This window comes from Notechis scutatus, chromosome Z (genome assembly GCF_049901735.1).
Source record: "Notechis scutatus isolate UNSWTSFEM ecotype Mainland chromosome Z, rNotScu1.2, whole genome shotgun sequence".
In the NCBI taxonomy this organism is placed as follows: Eukaryota; Metazoa; Chordata; class Lepidosauria; order Squamata; family Elapidae; genus Notechis; species Notechis scutatus.
The window spans coordinates 104,119,215-104,144,324 of record NC_142025.1 but is presented as its reverse complement, the minus strand read 5'-3'; the positions used below and the strand labels follow the sequence as shown (position 1 = coordinate 104,144,324).

Here is a 25,110-nt window from a genome sequence, read left to right as displayed (position 1 = left end):
ATTCTTCACTTTCTAGTTTATGCTTCAGTGCAAAGTTAAAATGTTGGTATCCCTTCTGTATAAAAGAAGCCATGACCTATTCTGATGTGTCTTGCGCTCATGATATTGAGTAGACATTGAGAAGAGTCATGCAACCTGCTAAGCGCATTAAGAAAAACTGGCCAAGTTATCTTCCTTCTCAGCAGGGAGAAGAGACTGGGCTCTGTAAACTTTCTAGGTTATTCATCCAACAGATTGCAAGACTAAGAAAACAGCTAATCACTTTAGTGCTCTTCAGTGCTCTTTTTCCTGCTAGTGGTTCTTTTTTCTGTCTACTCAATGTTACAAAGTAAAAGACAGGAATCATCATGAAATGGGATATACATACCAAAGCTCAACAAACTTCAAACCAACCACAGCTTTCACATTTTAAATGCACTCTGAAGCTAAATATTAAGAGACTACAATGGCAGGAACGTTCATACCAGATCTTAAAAGATCAACCAAACCAACATTGCAGTCATAGTCTTTACATTTATAGAATCTTAGCAGGAGTAGCAATATATATGTGATGCACGTAGCTTTGTATTGTCTATTGCAAAATAAAGCAACAGCACAGACAGTGTATCCCTCTAGACACCTTACTGCTTTATTCTTTTTTAAAGCAACAATTTGCTAGGTCTGTTTCACTATCGCATTACTCAAATTTAATCTAAACCAATAGCAACAACAACAGGAATGATCCCTATCTCTCTACTGGATTCCCCCCCAAAAAACAACAACAACAACAACAACATCCCAGTCCCAAACCACAGAACAATTTTCTGGATGAGGTATTCAGAATTGTTGGAATGCTCAAGCAAAGCTCTCCAACACAGCTAGTTTTTATTTCAATTTTGATCTAAAATTGAACAGAACTCTTGAAACGCTGGGTTTTGTTTTATGCTTGGAACCCTTGTTTTGAGAATAGAGCTTTCTGCCGCATCATATGCAACCCAGTCCCATTTTAATTAATCTGTTGAATAACCCAAATCTAGAAAGGTGGTTAGGCCAAACTACAGGTAGTCCCTGATTTACGATCGTAATTGAGCCTGGAATTATAGTTGTTACTCATGCTAGTTGTCAAGCCATGTCCTTAAGCAAACCATGACTTTAAGCAAATCACTGGTCATAAGTGAATATTGCTGTTGTTAAGTGAATGCCGCAGTTGTTGAGCAAATTAATTCTCTGCAATAGTTGGGGTTTATTTTTTTGCCAGAAACCAGAAATAAACACCAGTTTCCACCAAATCAGTTGTAAATCGCAGTCACATGACTGGAACACTACAAATAGCCATAAATGCAGGCCGGTTGCCAAGTACTCAAAATACTATTATTTACCACTAGAGGGTGATAAATTGGAACTGTACAACAAGATGGCTATTGGAATTACACAACTGAAACTATAAGTAAAGATGGAAAAAAATTGTGTGAAAAGAAAAAAAGCTCTTCCAGGCAGAAATTAGATAGGCAGAATGACTGCTCAAGTTACTCTTTAACACGCCGTTTCAGGAGCAGCAAAAAAAAAAAAGATATGTGGATAAAGCCCTGCTTTTCATCATGAAATTGATGCACTGTGGTGGTGGTAGGAGTTGGGGGATGACAGGATGTGTTTAGATTGCTGGGATAATTTTTATTTTAGCCGCTGTTTGAATTTTAGGGTTATCCTGCAGCATACAGAATGGCCCAGACACCAGCAGCTGCAGCAGCCACAGCCACAGCAGCAGCATACAGCGATGGGTATGTAGATGCTTGAATTAACAATATTAACCGAGTCGTTCTTTGTTTTAAAAGCTATTGCAAGGGAAAGGATTTTTAAAGGGTATGGGAATTATTAGCACTGTCCTTTCCACAGGCAACCTCACAAAGTTGCCAGGCTGCTAATTGATGAATAAAATCTTTTCCCCTCGTTTTAACGTCCTTCTTTTCCTAGGAGAAGAAGTTGATTACCCCAGTGAGGAAGCCTGTTGGGCAATATCTGGTCCCTGAGCTTAAAATTCCCAGGCCTCCATTTTGACCACTGATGTTTTCTCTGATGCAGGTATGGACGGGTCTACACTACTGCTGAGCCTTACCACCATGCAGTAACCCCTGCCTATGGAGTTGGTGCCATGGTGAGTCACTTCGTGAATGGGCCAAGCATGCTACATCTTGAAAAGATAGCTGGGCAGGATCCATTATTATGCTGTCCAATCATCTATTGCATGGGGGCATCAGGGTTGTGTTTGACCTGGTGTGTGTGTGTGTGGCCAGGGTAGGCATTGCCAGCTCGATGTCACTCATGTCGGGGACACCTGTGGTGGCCTGAGCACTCTGCCAGTGAAAACACATGGCCCTCCCAAGCTGCTTTTTTTCGCTGGCAGATGCACCACTGGCTGGTCCTTTGCTGTTTCCAGGGTGGCCCCGCAGGCCACATCAAAGTACCCCGTGGGCTGGATTCGGCCCACGGGCCTTGAATTAGACACCCTTAATCTACTTTAAGCCAAGAACATCTCTACTGCTTTAGACCCTAGGCGTAGAAATGCCAAGCAGATGAACAGCATGCCTCCTTGGTTGGAGAAGCAAACATTTGCACATCGAGAGAGGGAACTGTGCTTCCTGAATCAATTACATTTGGTGTAGCCAAATCTTAAATGGCGAAAGCGAAGGACAACTAACAGTAAAAGGTTGTTTAATCAAAGGCATAGTCATGCAACCGTTGTCAATTAGAATTCATAGATCTGAAGAGTGCAGATTCATTGAATAAAACTATACTTATGGATAGTTTTTTCCTGTGAAATATAAAACACACAGATGCAAGATTCTTTATCCATCTCCCTCAGGCTTTTAGTGTGTGTTTTTATGAGTGGAAAATGGGGCAATTTTTGAAATTTTAAAATTTTAATACAGATGGTTCTCGGTTTACAACCAATTGTTTAGAGACCTTTCCCCCCCCCCCAAATTTTGTTCTATTGTACCTTACTAATTTATTTGATTCTTTTTGTTAGTTTTTAATGTTTTTTATTTTTAGTTTTAAATATTGTTTTACATTGTGTAAGCTACCTCGAGTTGCTATGGGCGAATAGGTGGCATTATAAATTAAATAAATAAATAAGAAATTTAGAGACTATTTGAAATTAAAATGGTGCTGAAAAATGTTATTTATGATCGGTTGCAGCACCCCTTATCAAAGTTCAGGAGGTTGGCAACTGGCATATATAGGTAGTCCTCAACTTACAACAGTTCATTTAGTGACCCTTCAAAGTTACCACAGCATTGAGAAAACTGACTTATGGCAGTTTTTCACACTTAACGACCATTGCAGCATCCCTATGATTGCAGTGTCATGGGGGTCAGATTTTGCAACCTTCTGACAAGCAAAGTCAACGGGGAAGCCAAATTCACTTAACAACCATGCTATTCACTTAACAAATGCAGTGATTCACTTAACAACTGTGGCAAGAAAAGTTATAAAGTGGGGCAAACTCACTTCACAAATGTTTCACTTAGCCACATAAATTTTGGGCTCAATTATGCGGTTCACTTATGAATGGCAGTGACTCGTTTAATAATCATTCCAAAAAAGGGTAAAATCAGATGCAACTCCTAAACAAACCCCCTTGCTTAGCAGTGAAAATTCTGGCAGTAAGAACCCTCCCTGTATCAAATGAGACATGTTTGCATTACTGCAAAATGGCTAGCAGATGGCAGTGTTCGCTTACTCGTTGAGAATGTTTCTGTTTCATCAGAATATCCCATATTGCACAGGTAGTAAGATTCAAAATTTGGTTCTTGATTTGCCTGCTGAATTATCTTTAGGGAAAAATATACTTTTCAATATTTTTAGAACCGAATCTCCCTTATAGGGAAATGCACAAAGTAAAGCCGTCAGTACAACTTTCAGCCTTGACTCCTGTGACAGCCATGTTGAATTGGGTCTGAAATTATGTGTTACATTGATGAATGACAGTAAAAGTGGGCATTTACAGGCAGAAGGAAAGTAAAATAGAGATTAGAGAGGGTATTAATCCCCCCCCCCAAAGGAATATTTCCTTTTATTTAAACCTATTCAACTCAGGGAGAGTGGTAGTTGTGGGCCCATATCCTCTTTTATCAATTCGGTTTTGCCACTTCCTCCTTGGAATTCAAGTGCTATTGGTTGTGATTGAGTTACAGGTGGAAAAGAGTCCTTCCCTGGAAATTACATTGAAGCATTCCGTGGCTTCCATTGCGTTGGGGGTCTCTCTGTTGTGTTTCAAAGCCAGCTCTCACTTCTCCTGCTCACTTCCTCTCTTTCCTGCAGGCCAGTTTATACCGAGGAGGATGCAATCGCTTCACTCCGTACTGAAAGGACCAAGCACTGGGACTGAGCAACCAGGAAATGTCCGTCAGTCGATGGCACGGATGTTGGGATCCCCGTGCTGAGATCCTTGTCTCTCTCTGTGTGAGTGTGTATGGGTCTGTGTATGAAGGAGAGAATTAGACCATTGGTGTGGATATCTCCCACCCAGCAATACACTTGGTACTAGGGACTGCTCAGGAATTTTCCCTGATCCCATAAGAATTTTTAGCATTATTCACAATTTGGGCATCTCTTCTATGTCTTCTGATTGGGTAGAGACTAGCAGCTGGGCAGCACACCAAATCAAAATGCAGATCAAACGGCAGACACACAATCATAGCTAAGTTATGGGTCTTGAGCTCCACAGGTATCCTATTTCAGTTGTTAGACTGTGCTGAGGAAACTTTGGGGCTTGGGAACTCCATTTTATGTCTTGAACTCTATCCAAAAATTCTCTCAGCCATAAGTAGAGAGGCTTCCAGTCTTTGTACTGGATCTGGTGCATTTTTAAAATCTTGATTGAGGTTCTTATAATTGTTACGGCCTCAGATAAGGATGGGAGCACTACCGTTTCACCTGATCAAATATTCAAACATTGTAAAATAATTGATTTCCAAGCCTGTGGGGTCAAAACAATAGATTTACACAGTTTACACTAACCCAGTTTTCCCATGAAACTTGGGAACTATTATTGGAAATGACTGAAAATAGTCAGTCCAAACTCTCTTGTGTTAAATTTCCCACAGTTCCTGAGGAAGAAGACAAGATAGTAGTTTCCCAGCTGATCTCTAGAGGTGACATGGAGAAAGAGTGGAAAATATGCCACTCTCTTGAGGTTATTGGATTCTAGCTCCAGACATCTCTGGCCATCGGCTGGGAATTATCTGGAAAAGACCACCTGGAGGGCCATATGCTGCCATGTCACTTAGATTCTTCTGCAATTCTCTGCTTTCTCTCCTCATTGCCTGTCCTTTTCCTGTGCTTTGACTGCTCTTTTATATTTTTCTCCTCCATGCTAGCTCTCACTTGTCTCTCTCTTTTTTTTTTTTCTGTGTCCTTTGTATTTCCAATCTGCTTTGGGTGAGCTGAAACAAGATTCTTTCGGTAAAAATGAGAATCAAGTTTTTGGCTTACAAATGTTCCCTATTTTTATTCAGTTATGAAAATTTGTCAACGCGTTTTCAGATCTCCTTTCTCTCCAGCCCACCCACCCACCAGTCTGGGATGGCCAGGATGTAGAAGAAACAGTTCTGTTTGCAGGAATGACGCAACTTTACTTGCCTCAAGAGAAAATATCCTTTTCTAAGAGGCAATTACTAAACAAGCAGGCAGTGCTTTTTTCATAGTTCTTCAATACCTCTCCTGTGCAAAACCCCTTTTTTATGTCTGAGTTGAAAAACAAACAGCTCCCATTTCCCTATTTTCAACTGACTGGGCTGGGAGTAACATCTTTTAATACTGGCAATAAGATGCATCCTCCATTCATATTAAGGGCACAGGCTTCCTTACTGCGAACAGGGTCAGCTTCAAACATTTTGTCATTGCTTCATTGTATCCAGCATGCCATCAGCTGGTTTATACTTCTGCGTAAAGTTAGGCCCTGTTGCAGAAGTTAAGTCCATCTGTATGGTATATGGAAAAGCATGCCTATGTACAGTGTATGCATTATACATTGTATATCCACCATTGCATCAAGTTTTCAACATTTTTTGGAAATGACAACGATATTAACTTTTACATTGCAATCTGTGCACTTAAAAAGACATTTCTAAAATATTTTGGTATGAACTGTGCCTCATACTCTTAACAATTCTGAAATGTGGAACAATGAATGGGGAAGAGTTGTTATTTTTATATTAAAATATGAATAATTTAGCTGGTATACAAATAAATACTTTATTTGTGGATATACAGGAAAAATCAACAGATTAGAAATATCGGAAACTTGAAAATCACTGTTTGGGAAGTTTGCATCTACTGACATATGCTGATATAGATATACACACGCAGGGATGTTATTTTAGGACGGAAGCCTAAGGACTTTTAAAAATGCATTTCTTTTTTTTTCTTTTTTTTAAGGAATATGTTTAATCATCATTTTCTCTCAAGGGCTGTTGATCCCAAAGCAGAATCTATTTCTGTTTCTGGCAGTTTTGCTTCACTGTATTTTTGAATTTATGTTGCGGTGCTTCTCAAGTTCACAGTGCAATATCTCAGGGGAAAAAAACTTCTCTATATAGATGCTTGTTTTCCTTTCTGCTGTTTCCACATTACTGTAATAAAATCCTGATCTGGCTAATTTCTGTTACTCTCGCCTCTTCTTCTTTCTTTTCCTCCATCTCTTTTTCTATTGCTGCATCCTTGTGCTTTCCCTTATTAAAAATGATGCTCTCTTCATTTCCACCAGGGAGGTTGAAGAGGGGATGGCAGCCTGGCAGGGGGCTTTCTAAAATGGGCAGGCTAAGATCAGAAATAGGCATCAATTTGGGGAAATATGGATGAAAACAGAGAAAAGGCTAATTTTATTTTTAAAGCTGCAAAACAGTTTAGGCAATGGTGATAGCAGAACAAAATAAACATGTAACCTGTGAGAAGCAATGCATTTCTCAAAAGTGTTTCCTAAAAGCTTTATGCCTGCCCCTGTTTAAAAAGAATTGGCTGCTAATACACACTTTTCCACTGCTTTTTTGAAGACAGGAAATCCAATGTAATAAAATAGGGTGAATCTATTGCCATTTTTTAGAATGGTCTCTCATGAAGCCATTGTTAAAATGCTGTTGTTGTTTTTTACTATATCTGTGTGTTGCCTTGAGCACCCCAAGATTTTGAATATTGTCCCCTGATGAATTATGTTTATAGTACAAATTTAGTGGGCAATTTTGGCTGAAATCTTAGTAAGCATAAATATAAGAGGAAATGACCTAATTATTAATCAAATTCGTATTCTGGTCAACTCCCAACTACTCTGGGTATCTCACAGCAACTCAAATAAGAAAAATACAACAATAACCAGATTGAGAATTATGTGTACTTACGCACACACAAACATACACATACGTACAGAGAGAGAAAGAGAGATTAAAAGAATCAAAGTTAGCTTTTTTCTACTTGACCCAATTCACTATCTCAAAAAGCGAGTGGAGGGTATCTTTGATCTGAAGTGCTATAAATGTGATCTGAAGTGCTATTGTTTTTGATTCCACAACCTATTTTCCCTTCTAACATGCTTTCCTTAAACTAATATTTTGTCTCTCCTTGTTTAAGAAAACTTTTCCTTGGTACAATTGCAGTCTGAACTAAAATCTCCTGTCTTCCTAGAATCTATTCCATCTCAATGCTGTTGAAAGGCTGATCTTTCTCTTGGAAGCCCTGCCCATGTTTCTGAAAAATTAATTCTCCAGGACAGTCACTCCTATTAAAGAAACTGGGCTCCAAACAGTGGGACTTTTGTATCTTGAGTTAACGGACTGGGACAAGAATCTATTGCAGTTTTAACTTACTGGTACCTTTATTATAAACTTAGGAGCCCTTCCTTCTTTCATACCTGGCTATCCTAGTACAGACTAGGCTATAGCTGCAGGACATTTGCTGCATTTCAAGTAAAAATTTAATCCCTGCAAAGAAAACTGAACATCCATAGGAATGAGAAATATTTTGTGTTAGGTTTTTTCCTCCTGTGCTCTTGATACCTGGTGTCCTCCCATATGCAGGCTGAAATGAGCACAGGAGCACGTAGCCCCTTCCGTCCACTGGATTCTGCCCTCCCACTGCTACATGGGCAGATCAGATTTGCAAATGAGACTCATAAAGTTTCAAAGGCATTACCGGAACATAAATGCCACAGGCCTCTGTGACATTTATTTCTGCATAAATGAGCATTGGGTGGATAATTTGAAAAAGGGGCTCCTTGCATTTAGAAATGCTTTTTTGTTGTGATATAGCTGTCCAAGAGAATAACTGATAGATACCTATTTCCTTTTGCAATCTGGTTCTGCTCTAATGTTATAGTTGTGAATTCCTTTGCATGTCTTTGCTTTCCATTAAGTTTTGCTCACTCTGAGGCCACATCACCTCATTCTTTGCTCCCCCCCCCCATAGCTTTGTTCCTCTAATGATTTACTATCATACTTTTTCCCTCTCTTTCTCCTCTTACTGTTTTCCTATAGCTTTGTCTCTTTCCTTGCTTTCATGCTTTCTGTTTGTGTGCATAGATTCATGTCACTTTTTTTTTTTTGCTTCTTTTCCTTTTTCAGCTGAGGTTTAAATTAGACAAGGCACAGAATAGACATGGGTGGTTGGCTATAAGGAGGAGAGCAAATGGCCTGACTTTTCCCTCCTTTTTTTGTTGCAACCAGGGAGATTTTTCTTCTCCTGCAGAATGAAAGCCCCTCTTAAAAAGGACATATTTTTCATTAAGTCAGCTTCTGAATGGGAACAGCAGTTTGACAGTTTTCTTCCTCAAACCTTCTCTTTTACTAGTCTATTTGGCTCACAGCCTCCCCAGGTAAAATTTTAAAAGGGATGAAAAGATATATGTGACTGTGACTGGCTCCTTCCATCACATTTTAGTATAGTGTAGTGTTTTGTCACCAATAGAGATAAAGAAGAAAATCATATTGGCAGCAGCAGCCCCCCCCACCCTTTCTCGGATTTTATCTATTGCTTATAATCCCCAGCTGAGGGGCTCACACAGTTCCCAGGTTAACCCACCAAATTAAACCATGGTTTGCTTAGCCACTGTTTATTTAACTAACTACAATTGGCTCAGTTCACACAACACATGGACAACAAAGCTTTGTTTACAATGTGCTTTGCGTAATAACGAAGATCAGACCAAACAAACTGCTGTGGTTCTGTGTTGCTTTCTGGTTTGTTCCTCAGCTTCTTGGAGTTTAGCTGCACTGTTTCTTCTCTCTGTGTGTTCTTTGATTGCTTGCAGATTCTTTCTGGTTTGGCTCTTTGCTTTCTTTGCTTATTTTTTCACATGTGCTTTCTTGCTTGCTAGCTAACTTTTCTCTCTACAGCTTCATTTCTGAATGCATTTTTGGGTGAATTCTTAGGTTTGGTATCTTACAATATACCTAATTATAACTATATTAACTGCTGTATGAAAGAATGAGACTATCTCTTGTTCATCTTGGGACCTTGTTGCTAAGCCTGCAACTCTCAGCATTCATAATTTGTGATGCTGGTTGAATGGGAGTTGTAATTCAAGAACAAAGGGCTACACATTCTCCAATCCATTTTAGAGCTAAGGAACTTTGAACACTTCCTTTCTTGCCAAAATGCTTCTCGTCTTGGAGCAGGTTCTTCCTATAGTCCATAGGAACAATCAGTATTTAAAAATGAAGTTTAGAAGTCATTTTGTATTGCACCAAATTTAAATAACCCTGGAAATGTACTTGTGGCATGTTTTTCTCTCTCTTTCTAGCTTTGCTATATGCTATCCAGCTTGCTTCTCCCTGAACTCTCACTGCTTCTTCTTTCTTGCTCAGCTTCTCCTAGTTTCTTTTTTACTTCTGCATTCTTGCCTTTTCTCTTTCTTTCCAGGAATCTTCCCCTTTTCTTGATCCCATGTTTGCTTCCCTTGTTCCTCTTATTTAGCAAAAGCACAGTGTAGAATGCTTGTGTGTGTTTGTGTGTACGTACATACATAATCTTTATCTATCTATCTATCTATCTATCTATCTATCTATCTATCTATCTATCTATCTATCTATCTATCTAAATATCTAAATATAAATTTATATACTATAAATTTTGCTACCCAAAGTGACACTGGGCACTTTCTAAACTGTGGGAAGTACCTATGGCTCTATCAAATGAGATCTATCTAGATTTCAGTTAGTTTTCTGTATGCCAGACTGGTTTTTAATTTCACCAGTGGAGGAAGATGGTGATGGAAATCCAGATATATGTTTGATGATTTAAGCCTCATTATTGTTTTGTTTGCATCTATTTGCAGTCTTTTGACAGTGACATGCATGCATGCCAGTGGTTGGTTGGCATTTTGCATGCATTAGCCAGATCCTACTGTTCCTACTTGCACCTAAACATAACACAACATGCTCTGGTAATATCTTCTTCTTGTCCCATTTCTAAAGCTTTTGATCAAACAAGGCATCAAGTGCCTGTTGACTTGAGCATTTATAATCTAATGTTAGGAATCCAATATGTCTATGTAAGATGTAAAATTGAAGACATGCAAAGACTGCAAAATAGGACATTTCCTGCCTGAATGCTTATGCTCTGGTATTGTTTTCCACGTAAGAAAAGGTAGTGGGAGGAAACGTATTTAAGGATTTTTTTTCCCTGCAAAAATCTCAAACACATACATTTAGGAGAACCTTAGGCGCTGCTATGCATGTCTCAATGGAACTGCTCTACAGCAATTATGCTTGCTGAAACTGTGACTTTGCCCTCATCTCTTCCCCTTGTTCATCTCCATGAATAAGACAGGGATGTTTCCCCCCTTTAGATGCCCCATCAAGTGCAACATCAAATTGGGAAATCTGTCGTGTTGTTATTTTGGAGGAAAGCCAGATGGGCTGGCATGAGCAGGAAGAAAGGCAACAGGAAGAATAGAGACAGGCAAGGAGAAGAACCCGTTTTATGCCAATATAACTTTCTGCTGCTTTACAGATTGAGGGATAGCATTACAACTGAACAATGGGGAAAGACCTACGTCTACGTCCAGTTCAGCTGAAAACAATTTAAGCCAATCTCACTCATAGCCTGGAGACAAGATGGAGGCAGTATAATGGGGATTTGGTATACACAGCAGCAAAAAAAAAAAAAAAAAGACGTTACCAAGACATGTTTGGTGACTGACTCACTGATCTTTCTTCTTTTTTCTTGCTTAGGCTGAATCTTACCCCCTCTAGTCTCTTAGCTGGCCATTGAACGCTTGCTATTCTTAACTGCAATTTTCTTCTTGTTGCTTCTTTTTTTTCTTCTCCAAAAAGCTAGGCTTTTTACTTTATCTAACCCTTTGTGATGTAAAGAGAGAGAGAAAGGAAGCATTTGTTATCACGAAGGCAGAGCAAAAATAAATAAATAATAATAATAATAATCCGCCATTTTATCTTCATGTTTTTCTGCTGAACTCTTCCCTTGTCTCTGATTCTGTTCCTGTATTGAAGTAAGCCAGCTGGAGAAGTCTTGAAAGAGCAGAATGTGGGAAAAGAGAGCAAAGCAAAATGAATTACCATACTTGCTTCTCCTTTACATTCTGTTTAGTAAGGGACCATTATTCCTCACAAATGAGAGGGTCGACTAGGCAAAGAAATTTCCATCTTGTCTGGATTGTAATTGCTGTGCTGGGCCTGCCTGCCACATATTTTTGCATTCTTTTTTTTTCTTCTCTTTCTCTGAGTTGTGCTTGTTTTCAGTTTCTTTTTTTCTCTTTGTGGTTTGAGGATCTGTCAGTCTATCAGTAATCCAAGATATATAATAAGTAGTCGAAAGATACAATCCATCCTCCCTCCCTCCGTCTCTTCCTTCCTTTCCTCATTTTCTCTTTTTTTCTTTCTCCCCCTCCCGCTTCCTTTCCTCCCTCCTTTACACTTTCACAGCAGCTCTGACAAGGGCTTCCCTGATTGGACAGTACAAGACAAAAGAGTGACCACCTTTTATGAAATAGCAATAACAAATTCCGGGGAAGCCGATATTGATTAATCATTAGGAATTCTCCAAGTCCTACTCTTGGATCAAAGTGAGGTTTTTTTCAATATCTCCTTCCCCATCCTTGTTTTTCAATTTCCTTAATCTTTCCATATTATAAAAAAAAAAACAGTAGCATTATGTGCACTCTTACATGTATCTCTGCTTCTCTTCCCCTTGAAAGATGCAATCCAGAAGCTAACAGTAAGGCAATGGGTGTGTGCTTTGCAATACAACTCACATTTCTAGAAACCATCCCCCCTTTGCTAACTGAGAACAACTGGAATCGTAGTCCCAACACAGTTTAAAAATGTTACATTTCATAGCCCAATAAGTATCATTCTTCCCACTTTTGCCTTCTTCTTTTTCATTATCTTTTTTCTATTCACATAATTTTGTCCCTCCTCTGCTGCTTGACTGCCGTGATATTTTAATTTGGTCTTGTAGTTGGTACTAACGTTTATCTTGTCTTTACTGAGGCCATCACTTTTTTTCACTTCCTGTTGTCTGTGCCTATATTAACTTAACCGCTTGCTGACTTTACCTCTGCAATACTGTGTATGTATTTTCTTCTTTTGCACACTTGTCTTGCTTGCCATATCTTCTTCTTTCTTCTCTCCTTAAAGCCTTTCCACCATTTGCTTGTCATGATTTGTCTATATATGTTCTAATCAATTTTGTCACTTCATTGAGAAGCAGCTGCAAGTGGATATTTCTGTTCTGCTCTGTAACTATGTGGCTTTTGTGCTATTATCAAGCTACCATTGCTGCATCAGGACTAAAGTATTTTATTAATACTCAGAAAATTATTTGCATTTAGAATGTTCCTATATATAGAATCTATATAAAGCCCAGGTAGTTTCTTCTCTTGCCTGCCTTTTCTTCTCTCCATCTTCCCTACACCCTGCACTGATTTAATTCTGCACTGATTCCCCCCAAGACTTTCACTCATGATGCTCCAGTCATCTGCTTTAAATCATCTCCTTAATAAAACCAGCCTTGTCTAAATCTATATTTTCAAAATTCTTTTGATCATTTTCTGTCTGTAATTGCATTCATACATTTATATTGAACAGTGCTTTTTAATATTGTGTGATACTGTGCTTTTTCCTTTTTTACTCTAGCTCTATTTGCCCAACCATCTGCACTCTGTTCGCTTATCTTCCATTTTTTTCCAGGGGTTGTCCTCAACTTTTTCCTACAACGTAAGAACTACTTTTAGAATTAGTATTCTTTTTTTCCTCTCTTTTGCTTCCTCTCTTTTATTTCCTTGTTCGTGTTCTCCTAGTCTGTTTCCATTTTTTTATTATCTCCCTTAGTAAGGCAACACTTGGGGTGGGGGAGGGAGGAACCAGCACCAGTGACAAGGATGCTATTGATTTGAATTAAATTTTGATTAAGTGTGGAGAATAGAATTAGCATAAACTTAATAGTGAATGTGAATTCAGTCGACAAAAACAACTTACTCTCTATTCACTCTTCTGTTTTCATTTTTTTGCTTTCTGCTTCTCTTGAATGTTCAAAGCCATTTCTCCTTCTCTAACCCAATACATTCTCTTTGCTTTTGCTCAGTTTCCTTTCTTTTCCTTTCCTTCCTTTCTCTTTCTCCTCTTTTTTCCTTTCTCTTCCTTTCTCCTTTCTTATCTTTCATATTTCCTCTTTCTCCCCATCTTTACATACTAATGAAATAAGAGTTGAACGGCCTTGTTGAATGGCCAAATTCTTGTGGACTTTCGAATTTACCCATTTTGCTTACTTCCAATTCCTGATCTTTGCTTTAAAATTTCTGTCTTTTGCTTATTCACTTCCTTCTCTGTTCATGGACACTTGCTCGTTCTTTCTTTTTAGTACATTTCTTTTCCTTTGCACTGATTCTTCATGCTTACCTGTTTTTGTTTGTGCCTTCATAGAGACTATGTTTTCCTCTTTCTACCCTCCTTCTCTTTGTCCTCTGTCTCTCTTCTCTCTGTTGATTCCATTCCATTTCTCAATCTTTCTACATCCATCTACCTTTTTGGCTTTATTCATCTCAGAGCTCTGGCAATCCTGCAATGAAATCATTTTGGTTTGTGAGCTTTACAGATGTAGAGGCCATTATATAATATGTATTATTTCAATTTCTGCAGCATATAAAAGATTAGCTACTCTGTGCTTGAAAGTCTTCCAGGACACTTTACCCTATAGTCCTATCTTGGTGATGATCCTGCTTCAATGGCCAAGGGCTCTAAAGACATAATTGATATATTCATAATAATCTTACTTGTGAATCTTAAGACTAGTTGAGCTTTTGTATGACTACAGTCTACTTCAGGTACTTGGATGCTAATGTTAATCATTTTATTTTCTGATACTCATCTATTTTTTTCCTCTTCTCTTTTCTCCCTGCCTCAATGTCCTCTTTCACTGCTTCCCATTAAGATATCTGTACTGCAGTATTGCCATGTATTCTCCAGTTTACACTGTCTCAATCAATCTGATGGTTAGACTTTTTTCTTTTAGCAATCATGAAATAATAAGCAACAGGGATTTTGTGCAATAAGCTACTCTCTGATTACTCTTTCACACAATAAAACTCTGATCTATATGAGAGAAAACAGTCAGGTGGGTCTGCTTTTGGTCTGCATTGATAATATTTGTCAATACAGGATAGTATTAATGGAGGTGTCCATTTTGTTTCTTCTGTCCCCACCCTGAATTTAAGAAGGCAGGCACATCTGAAAATAGTACATCTCCAGATTATAACATTTATGAATATTGTTGTGGTATTCTTATTGTTGTCTGTACACATGTTCTGCCTTCTCTATTAGATAAATTGTTTATCAGCAAAAATTGGTTAGAATAGGATATTTATTGACTAGCTGTCACAAAGCCTTCTCTCTCCAATTTTTAGAAACAAACAAAAATAACATTTCCATTCACAGATCTGTTTACATATACACAAAGACCATAATCACCCTGTGAAATTTATAAGTAGATAAAACATTTGCAAACATTTTTTAAAAGCTGCTGTACATAGTAACTCAGCTATTTACTTGCCAAATAATATCTAATCACCATATCACAGGAATACACAGGTACACTGCAAATTTGCAATCTGAATCCCATGGTATGTATGAGAGAACAGTGGATATTTATTTATTTATTTCAATAATTCTCTACATCAGATTTGGTGTTGCTACATCACTACTTAAATTTCTGAGAGAAAAACATCTTAAGAATTGGAAATCACAAGAAAAAACATCAGTGTATAAAGCAAGTCCCAGAGCGTGGCTCCCTGCACCTCTTCTTATTTACAATGCTAATTATTGTTCACTATTTTCAAATAATGTGTGTCTTGTATTTCTAATAAAATGGATTTTCATTTCATTAATGTTTGCTTTTTTCCACATCTTGAGAGTAATGTAATGCTTATTCTAATTCTCCAGGAAATAGAATTTCAGCTATTTCAGAGTGCTTGATTTCCTTGGAATGACATGGCAGAAGAGTATTCATAATAATTGATTTGTGAACAAGTAAATTAATTGTAAGCATAAGGTTCAAAGCTATTAATATTCCAAAGGAAACCTGACTGAAATTTAATATCATTAAACAAAAAATTCAGGATTCCCAATGCTCTTAGGCAACTCGGACTCAGCTTTTTGATATTGTATGCTTCTGAATTTGTGTTTTAGGACTGATCCTATATTATTAAATGTTTACAGAAGTTAAGTTTGTTTATGACTTGAGCCTGGGTTATTTGAAACTATATAAAATAATGATTTTCCTTTCAATCACAGAAGTTTTGGGGACCATATGGGTGGTTTGTTTTCTCCTTGACAGGTATGCCCACTTCCTAGGCTGAAACTGAGTAACATTCTCCCCTTCAACACTAGAGATTCATTATTTTAAACCTGAAATTTGTTTCTTTCTGCATTAATTGTTTATAATTTCTCTTCCTCACTCCCTTTCCCATTTTGACTTCCAAATCTAAATCAAATCATGATCATAGTTACTGAGGAAAATGCTTGTTTGCAAATTTGGCAAAATACTATCACTTCATGCTCATACCTCCCAGGGATTTTTAAACACTATACAAGGCTGGCTGATGTTCTTGGTTAGCCTTTTTTAAATGTAATCTTCCCTTGTCTGACTTCTTATAGCAACTTCTGTGGTTATTTTTTCTTTTTTTGTATACAAACAAGAAAAAAAGAGGCACACAAGTATTCTGAAAATTATGTATCAGGAGATGTGAACAATATTAATTTATTTCCTTGTAATGTAAAGGAAGAGGGAAATATTTTTATTAGTTCACAACAGGGCTGTTAAACTTGCAACCCATGGGCTGGATGCATCATGTGCTGGCCAAGCCTACACCTGGTTTAGCGAAGGGGGAGAAAGTTGTGATACGTCACATGTCGACGCTATGATGATGCAAAGTCTACAACAAGTGGTTGCTTCAGTCAAAATTGTAATTGGATGACATTCTCTGCCTTCTCCTTTAGAAGGAAAGTAGGAATTGCTCATGGGGGTTCCTTGGATATAGCTATCCAAAAGGAAGATGACTGTAGGATGGATTCTAACTACATTGTAAGGGTTTTGTGCTGGACTCACTGGGAGACATTCTCTTGGCCTGAATTTTTCTCCTCCAAAACATGACGCCCCTAATGCCCCTAAGGGGAATTTAATAGCCAGTAGTCCCCTCTTTTAAGACCCATTTTTAAGAGTGAGTGGGCATAATTGTAAATTTCCAAATTACAATTCTTAGTAGGCACAACAAAAACATAATATGTTATTTGCTGTAGTTACGTTTTGAGTGCAAGCCAGATAAAATAGAAGAATTAAGATTTGCTAAAAACACTTCTCCAATTATGGCTATGTTTGATTTTAGTCATGTGTTCTGTTTGCACCCATTCAAATGATCCTTTTTTCAGGCCTGCAAATTTGTTCTAGTTAGTAGGAGATGGAACACACAATTGCTGAATAAGTATAAAAAACAACCAGGGAAAATAAGGAATTATTCAAAAATAATAATGGAGTCAGGAAGGACTTGAGTCATAAGGGCTTGGCAAAAAGCTTATTTGTTGAAAAGCTCAGGGAGGAAGTAATAAACCAACTAATCTGTTAAAAACCTTTGGAATATATATGGACAATTCAAAACCATATTGCCTTAACAAGAGGATGAAAGCTGAGTTTTCTAATAATTGTAAATGAAAATGTAACCCTTACAGATATCACCGTGATATGCTGTATATTCATTACAGAATGAGATACATGCTGAAATTTACAGTTCCATTCCAATCTGAAAAATCCTTACTAATTTCATAAACCATGTGGTCCTTCAAAATACACTGAACTATCTCTGTTAACATTAACAGCAGCAAGGATTCAATATATTATTGAAAAATATTTTGGATTCTATTTTTTGAAGAATGACCTTTCATATTCATATGCTAAATCATGGGAATATAGCTGGTGTCTAGAATAATTTCACAAATCCAACATAGTATTCAAATTGGAAAACATTCTGGAGTTATTCTCTTATTCATGGTATTGTACCACACTGAAAAATTTTAGAGTTCATATCTTTAATGTATAATTTAAACTATTGCTATCAATATTTTTTTTTTGAATGGCTTGAATTTTTGAATGGCTTGAGGTTTTAGTTTTAAACAGGGACACAATTTAATTTAATGGATGTGAAATATATAAGCTTTTAGTGATGCAGTAAAATATATGACAATTCATATTTGCTGCTTATCAAATGTATTTCTCTACCTATACCTGTTTCTTATATTTGTGTCATCTATTTCTTATATTCTTTCAAAATTGTGTAACAGTAAAATGTGAGACTTGAGCTCCTGTGAGATAATTCTGGTGCCTTTCATTTTTTAAAAAATATATTTTATTCAAACATGCTGAAAGCTCATTTTTCCATGAGAATTTTAGACATGAACTTTCTTTTTTTTTCATTTTTAAGACACTATTCATTAACATAAGCACAGTATATATTTGCCACTGCACAGTCAGCCACAAATCTCTGGTAGGAAATTGTAAAATGGTTTAGAATAACTTTCTAAATATGGAATCCTAAAATGATATTTGACCAGATCTTCTAAAAAAATCAGCTTGACAGCAAATGCCCAGGCTATAAGATGCTGAAAGGCCTTTTAGCATATTGATGCTATAAGTATTAGGCCATTTCCCAGGAAAATCTGCAGTATTGGGCATTAACCACTCTTTGGCACTGTTTCTCTTGCTGAGAATTGCCTTGCTTTTGACTCCTTTGGCTTAGTATCATGAACAGAGAAAGATTCAATGTCTCATCTAAAAAGCATCCTCTCCTCTTACGCATTTTAAAATCAAAAGACTGGAAAGACAGGTGTTAATGAGAAAGAAGCATCAAAGGAAAATGTGTTGATTCTTTCAGTTTGTGCTGCTTTGCTTTCTTCAATATTAGGCTTCTTTTATATCACTAACTCAGCCAACTGAGGATGGAGGAGACTGCATTCTCAGCTGTCCCACCTATACTAGCAGATTGTAGGCAAACGCGAGGCACTGTCAAGTGCCATAGGCACATAGAGTCAGAATGTAAAATTCTATACAGCAGTGAGGTTGGTGCCCTGCATCACCTAAAAACCTATACTGTCCATTATAGCTGATGAACAATATTTCATAATGCTCCCTCAATATTTTATAAATTCAGACCATATGCACTTTATTTGCCCTGCATTTGCTCTGATGTGCAGTGGAAGCTCGCTCTTCTCAGCCCCATACAACACTGGTTGAAGAATGGTGGATATTTATGATGAACATTTCCATTCTGCTGGATTGCAAAAACCAGTTCTAGGTCTTCAGTTCCTGCAATAGTCAGTAGACATTGAGAATGGAATACACTCTTTGTGGTGGTCTCTCATGGAAAGAAGACACAACGCAAGGTTGTCTCGGGATGAGAGCCCAGAGCGAACTCCGACACCCTCTTTTATTAGAAGCAATCTTTTAACGTAGCAATTTTTGTTACCGTCCTATCACAAACACATTACATCACACAACATGCACTGATCATTCGCATAAAGCGCACAAAGCTGCAAAGTTTAAGTTTGCTACAGTTCTGGTTAGAAATGGCAACAATTTGTCCTTGCTCCTTGCTTCGTGTTCCAGCCAACCACCAGAAGGCTCCGTTGTCCTAGCACGTACACAAAGAACAAAGAATCATAGTTCCCACAACTCTTGGCAGAGATTTGGAGGCAATGAAGCACCATAGGAGAAATCAGAGCCAAGTAGGTGAATAAGAATGGCCAGACATAAGGAAAACAGAGTGGTCTCCACAGGAGCATAACTGCAGCAACACATCTCAGTCTCCTAATCAGTCATTCAATTCTTACTCATCCTGAAGAAAATAGAGGACAGACCAAAGTAACTTTCAAAACTACATACTAAAATTCCATGAAATTATCTTACATATGTAGATCGTAGGATGTACACACTTCATACAAGTTGTAAGGTCAATAATCCTGCCACATGCCCTCCCCCTTAAATTAAAAATTAGACAGACGGGCCAAAGTGTTCACACACACACACACACACAGATTAATTCATGTTCTGAATAAAGCTAGTGATCATTTGAAAAACAAAGATAGGACATTTCATCAGCATTTCCGCTTTATTAGTTGCTCCTTATTGTTTAGATTGGGTCTGAATAATATAATGTAACACTTGGAGCCAAAGATGGAGCCAAGTAAACCAGCACTGGAGACCAAGATGGAGAAGATCTCCACAGCGACTGTGTATTTCCCTTTTGTGCTTAAATAGACGGGAACGAATGATACCCAAACACTACAAAACACCAACATGCTGAAGGTGATGAATTTGGCCTCGTTAAAACTGTCAGGCAATTTCCTAGCTAAAAAGGCTACAACAAAGCTGATTGTAGCTAGAAAACCCATGTAACCTAACATACAGTAAAACATGGTGGCTGATCCTTCATTACATTCAAGTATTATTTCTCCAAAAATGGACTGCGTGTCTTGATTCAAGAAAGGTGGGGAGATTCCCAACCATAAAACACAAAGGCCTATTTGGAAAAGAGAACAATAAAACACAATGGAAATGGCCAGTCTCTTGCCCATCCATTTCCTCATTCTGGATCCTGGTTTGGTGGCCATGAAGGCAAGAACCACAGTGATGGTTTTGGCCAAGATGCAGGAAACAGTTAGGGTGAAAATGGATCCAAAAGCCACTTGCCGGAGGAGACAGGTCACTTTTCTGGGTGGGCTGAGGAAAAGGAAGGAGCAGAGAAAGCAGAGCAGGAGGGAGAAGAGGAGAGCATAGGTCAGATCCCGGTTGTTGGCCCGGACAATTGGCGTGTCCTGATGCTTAATGAAGATGACCAGGACCTGAACTGTGAGCAGAGAAAATAAAACAGCAAAAAAAGATAAGCTTATCCCCAGAGGTTCTTTCAATGAGAGATAGTTGATTGTCTTCGGAATACAATGAGATTTATTCTTGTTTGGATAGTGATCTTCTGGACACATGGTACATACATCCATGTCTAGAAAGAAGAGGTACAAACAAAGTAGACTAAGTTAATTTCCAATGTGTCTATGGAAAATTCTGGAATCATCCACTCAACTAGGCTTTCCAACAGAAAATTAAGCTACTATTTTGCTGGGCAGAAATGTGCAACACCATCCAACACCTCCTTCCACCCATTGGGGAAGGACTCCCCCAGGGGTGGGATTCAAATTTTTGACAACCGGTTCTGTGGGCATGGCTTGGGTGGTAGATGTGGCTTGGTGGTCATGTGACTGGGTGGACATGTCTTGGTGGTCATGTTATTGGCTGGGTGTGGCCAACTCAATATCACTCACATCGAGGCACGCATCTCCTCGCCTGGCCTCTCATGACTGTGGGGATGCTGCAACAGTCGTAACTGTGAAAAATGGTCATAAGTCACTTTTTTCAGTGCCATTGTAACTTTGAATGGTCACTTCACACAAGCAAAGTACCAACAAAGGAGGGGGGGAAAGCTCCAGAGACGTTCCTGAGACAGGAAGTCTAGTCCTGCCAAGAATGTAATAAGGGTTAATGGAGAGGCAGTTTCTTTAAGCAACACCAGAATGTTTCCTTCCTGCCTCCCTTACAGGATTAGGCCAGTAATTTCTTCTAACAACCGATTCTCCAAACTGCTTAGAATGTTAACAACCCGTTCTAACAAATAGGTGTGAACTTGTAGAATCCAACCCCTGGACTCCCCTCCTCACCCAATACGCTTTCTTTCTAGTCACTGGTTGCAATGCTATACACTTTTTTGTATTTGGACGAAGAGCTATCTGATCGCTCCTGAAATGATCTCTACTGATGTGGTGGATTTTCCTTTTTTGTTTTTTAATTCAACTGGGGAACCAATGAAGTTGTGAGTCTTCCAGTTGATCCCATTTCTCCCCCTGCTTCTGTATCATTTAGAGTAAAAACAGTTGCCTATCTCTCAGGTACCCTTAATTAAACATACCCTTTATAATGAAAGTAACTCTTTGTGGGAGTGTTCACTGTTGTTTGTCTGTTGTTGCATATGATTCTTAGTTTCCCAATTAATAAAAGGACTTGCTTATCATCTGAGATTATCTGATTGTGGACACTGGATTTAAATGAACTACTTGAACTTATCTTGGTCCAGCAAATATTATATGGAGGTTAGCTTGTACAAAGGGTCTAACCTTGGAGACCACAGTCTTCAAAGAACAACTTTAGAAAGGCAAAGGGATTGATAAATGCTTTCTTTCATGGCAAGGAAACCAGGGAAATGCATCAATTGGAATAAGCATTCTCTGGGAGTAACACAATTTGTTACCCTGGCCAAAGAACTGGCCTATGCATGAAAGGCTGGCAGCTTAAGAGTGCAGTGTGGACAAGCCCACTGTGGTGTCTCTTACCCTTTTCAGGTGAAACCTTGCCTAGAGGACATGGAGAACAATCATAGCAGCAAAATTTTGCCCCTTCCTTCTTCTTTTTGCTGGAACCAGGAAGGCAGTTTGGGTTACATACAGAAACAGGTGGTACCTGTCCATTTGAAGAAAAACATGGGCATAAATCATAAATAACATTAATGCTCATATTTCACACAATAGATGCTCATGGGTCTACCATCCCCAATGTCAGATTTTGCAAGCTGTTAACATCCTTAAACCATTATCACTTCTGTGAAATCTGCAGCTATTTGTGGAAGAATTGTTTCCTTTCAAGATCTAAATCAAAAGTTGAACCTAGTATTTCTTAATATACTTTTGTTTCAATACAGTCATTATTTCTGAATATTCAGATTATAATCATTTTTAATAAATAAATTTTGAATTTATGCTTCTCTCTATCAGTACAGATAGTCCTCAACATCATAATTTCTTTAGTGACCATTTGAAATTACAATGGTGCTGAAAAATGTGTCTCACAACAGATTAATGTGCTTTCAAATGTTGCAACTGCCCTATGTTTACAATGGTTGCAGCATCCCAGAGACATTTGATCATCATTTGTGACTTTTCCAGCAATCTTCCAATAAGTGAAGTCAATGAGCAAAATCAGATCGGCATGATTTGCTAGACAACTACAATAACTCACTTAACAAGCAACAGCCAAAATTTTCATGAATCACTTAACAACAGTCTTGCTTAGTAATGGAAATTCTGACCCCAATTGTCATTGTAAACTGAGGACTATCTGTATAGCACCTTTAGAACAAGGCTGGGATCAGAGAAACCTGAAACAAAATTAACAGCTAAAGACTAGGTTGCAAAATTATGCATGGACACCTGTGTGCACGATTCTTATGGTACTTTGAGAGAAAAATAATGAAAACTGCATTGAATGAAGATTCTATAACATAAATATAAAAATTGTCAGAGTAAAAGAGTGTTGGATCAATCATCAGGAAAATTAAGAAAATGGATAGGAGCTTCCAAGTCCATTTTGACATCTTTCGAAGTGTGATTGTATGAGCTTCCATGCTGGGAAATACTACTCTCTTTACAGCATTGTACATTTCAAGAATGTACAAGAGGAGTGAGAGTAAACAAATTTTCTTTATTTTCCCCTTAGGGTAGAGCAAGCTTTCCTTTGAAAATCCATGAGGAAATTTTAAGAAAGTAATTAACAGGAGCTGAATAGTTGTATATGAGACATTACTCTCAAGTTACACATTGTCTCAGAGATCCATTTTTGCACTCATTTATTTACCACATACTACTCCTGTGCTTTACTGCAATTCTTTGAAAGAGTAATAAATGGCACTTTGATTCATCTCTCAGGTTTGTGTCCAGTCTCCATCTATCTGTGTCCTACCTGGCGAAAGCTATGGTGCCACACCACTTTGTTCTTATCAATCATCACTCTCTTGCCTGGGGAAGCCATCACATCAACTCTTCCAATCTTGACTCTCATAAAGGAATTATTTGGAAAAATGACTAAGTTGGTGATATCAAATCCAGTATTTAACTCTTTGTGCCTCCCCAAAAACACTGTTTCTCTGGCACTGTTGTTAAATGTCACCCACTGAAGAAAGGGATGCATCTGCATTGGAAAAGACATAGACACAAAGAAATAGTTTAGTTAGTTTTTCCATCCAAAGTTTGAAGGAACTTTTTTTCAAATTCATGGATCATCAAGTTTTCTCACCACAGCCCATAGTCACTAATAGAGGATAGCATGTTCAGTGCAGCAACTCCAATAACAGTTGTGATACTTGTATTGTGGTGAAGGGAGATGAATCTGTAAGCAAATCTGCTTGGTGGAAGGAAAACGGTGCACATCACACTGTGGAGCATTATTTTGCAACTCTGGTTCTCTCTAAGAAAAGGACTCACCTGCCAAGCATGCAGATCCTGAAACTTCAGTTTCTCCCTTTCCATTACTGCTCTGTGTTTGGACTTGGACTGGTACAAGGCATGTAAAGCATGTGCCACAACGTAGACAGCATTGTAGACACTGTAGCTGTGGCCAGTCATGCTCATTTCAAAGGCCAAGGAAGGAAGGTTCTCCAGTTTCTCTTGTCCGCTGCAGGCTTCGCTGTTATGTTTCGCCATCTTGGAATCTGGAAATAAACATCTAAATGTTTGTGTCCAGAAGTGCTCCACAAAACTGTCTTCATTGGTTTGAAAAATATCTCTTTGTTGGAGAAAGGATTTGAACCCTTGAACCTCACCAGAAGGAACTGTGAAACTTATGGAACCATGGAAAACATGAATATCCTGCCTCATATGAAAGGACGTGGATGCAAAATCCAGCTGAGCAGTCATAATCCAAACCTTGCCCGTGGAATAATGAGTCTTATTTTGTAGTTCACCTAATCCAATTAATGTTTGTAAAGAAAACATGGAGAATATTTCTCCATAGACAACAATAGCATTGGCTTTGCTTTTGATTATAACTTGATGGATGTGAATCCACTTTTCCATCATGTTGATATATTCGTCTGTATAAGTGGCTTTGGGGATTCTTTCTGAGAAAGCATAACAGTTTCCTCTTTGGGAAAAAAGAAGCTGGAGTTTCTGCAGAAATATCTCTCCGCTTTCATTATCCACAGCAAGAAATCCAACCCATTTCCATCTAAAATACAGAAGTAATTCAACAATGCCAGTATGTTGATGAGCTTCATTTGAAACCATTCGGTAGAAAAAAGGCACCTGAATTTGATCATCTGGAGCAAAAGAGCCATAACTGATCTAAAAGGCAAAGAAGATTGATTTCTGGCAATTGTGATAGATGAAATAGTATTTTTATTTAGCATGCTGTCATATTATTGAAAAAACCTAATTCAGCGATAAGCAGAAATGTAATACATCAGGACTAATTTGGCTAATGGTCACTTGACATTTCCCGCATCGACCGAGAGCTCAAAAATAGAGACGGCTCTGTGGCCCCACGCTTGTGCAGGGTCATTTGCAAAAATGAATCAAGCAAACGTAAATTCATTTATACTATAAACTCACTCGCCAAAACCAACACCAACCATAAGAACCTCCGTTGCCGCCCTGACCTAACCATACAGCAACGTGCCCGCTCCCGTGTACTCCGCATCGAACTCAAAAACCGTCTAGACAATGGAGAGAAGGACCTGTACATTGACTACCATGCTGACTGTAT

General features: G+C 38.2%; 3 protein-coding genes across 5 annotated transcripts in view; 2 read left to right on the top strand and 1 right to left on the bottom strand.

Moving 5' to 3' along the window:
* LOC113413393 (RNA binding protein fox-1 homolog 1-like) overlaps positions 1–15,708 on the top strand; it is a 51,169-nt gene extending 35,461 nt beyond the window's left edge. For all 3 annotated transcript variants that reach the window (XM_087945709.1, XM_026669563.2, XM_026669564.2), the window contains exons 10-12: positions 1,678–1,757; positions 2,059–2,131; positions 4,300–15,708. In XM_087945709.1, coding sequence (XP_087801835.1) covers positions 1,678–1,757; positions 2,059–2,131; positions 4,300–4,344 — 198 coding nt within the window. In that variant the 3' untranslated portion in view covers positions 4,345–15,708. The remainder of the gene's footprint in view (positions 1–1,677; positions 1,758–2,058; positions 2,132–4,299) is intronic.
* The window catches only part of LOC148129037 (vomeronasal type-2 receptor 26-like), a 600,870-nt gene that overhangs the window by 557,967 nt on the left and 17,793 nt on the right, over positions 1–25,110 (top strand). The window lies entirely within an intron of this gene.
* On the bottom strand, positions 19,626–24,658 carry LOC113431073 (vomeronasal type-2 receptor 26-like). The gene is made up of 4 exons (XM_087946275.1): positions 23,832–24,658; positions 23,311–23,538; positions 21,909–22,035; positions 19,626–20,527 (listed from the first exon to the last, which is right to left on the bottom strand). Exons 1-4 carry the CDS (start codon positions 24,630–24,632, stop codon positions 19,626–19,628), a joined length of 2,058 nt encoding a protein of 685 aa, XP_087802401.1. The 5' UTR covers positions 24,633–24,658.

Coding starts and splice junctions, on each gene's coding strand:
- LOC113431073 (XM_087946275.1), bottom strand. CDS start 24,632: ATGGTTTCAAATGAAGCTCATCAACATACTGGCATTGTTGAATTACTT. Junction 22,036..23,310: donor GGCACCATAGCTTTCGCCAG/GTAGGACACAGA, acceptor TCAAATGGACAG/GTACCACCTGTTTCTGTATG. Junction 20,528..21,908: donor CAAGGTTTCACCTGAAAAGG/GTAAGAGACACC, acceptor TCTTCTTTCTAG/ACATGGATGTATGTACCATG.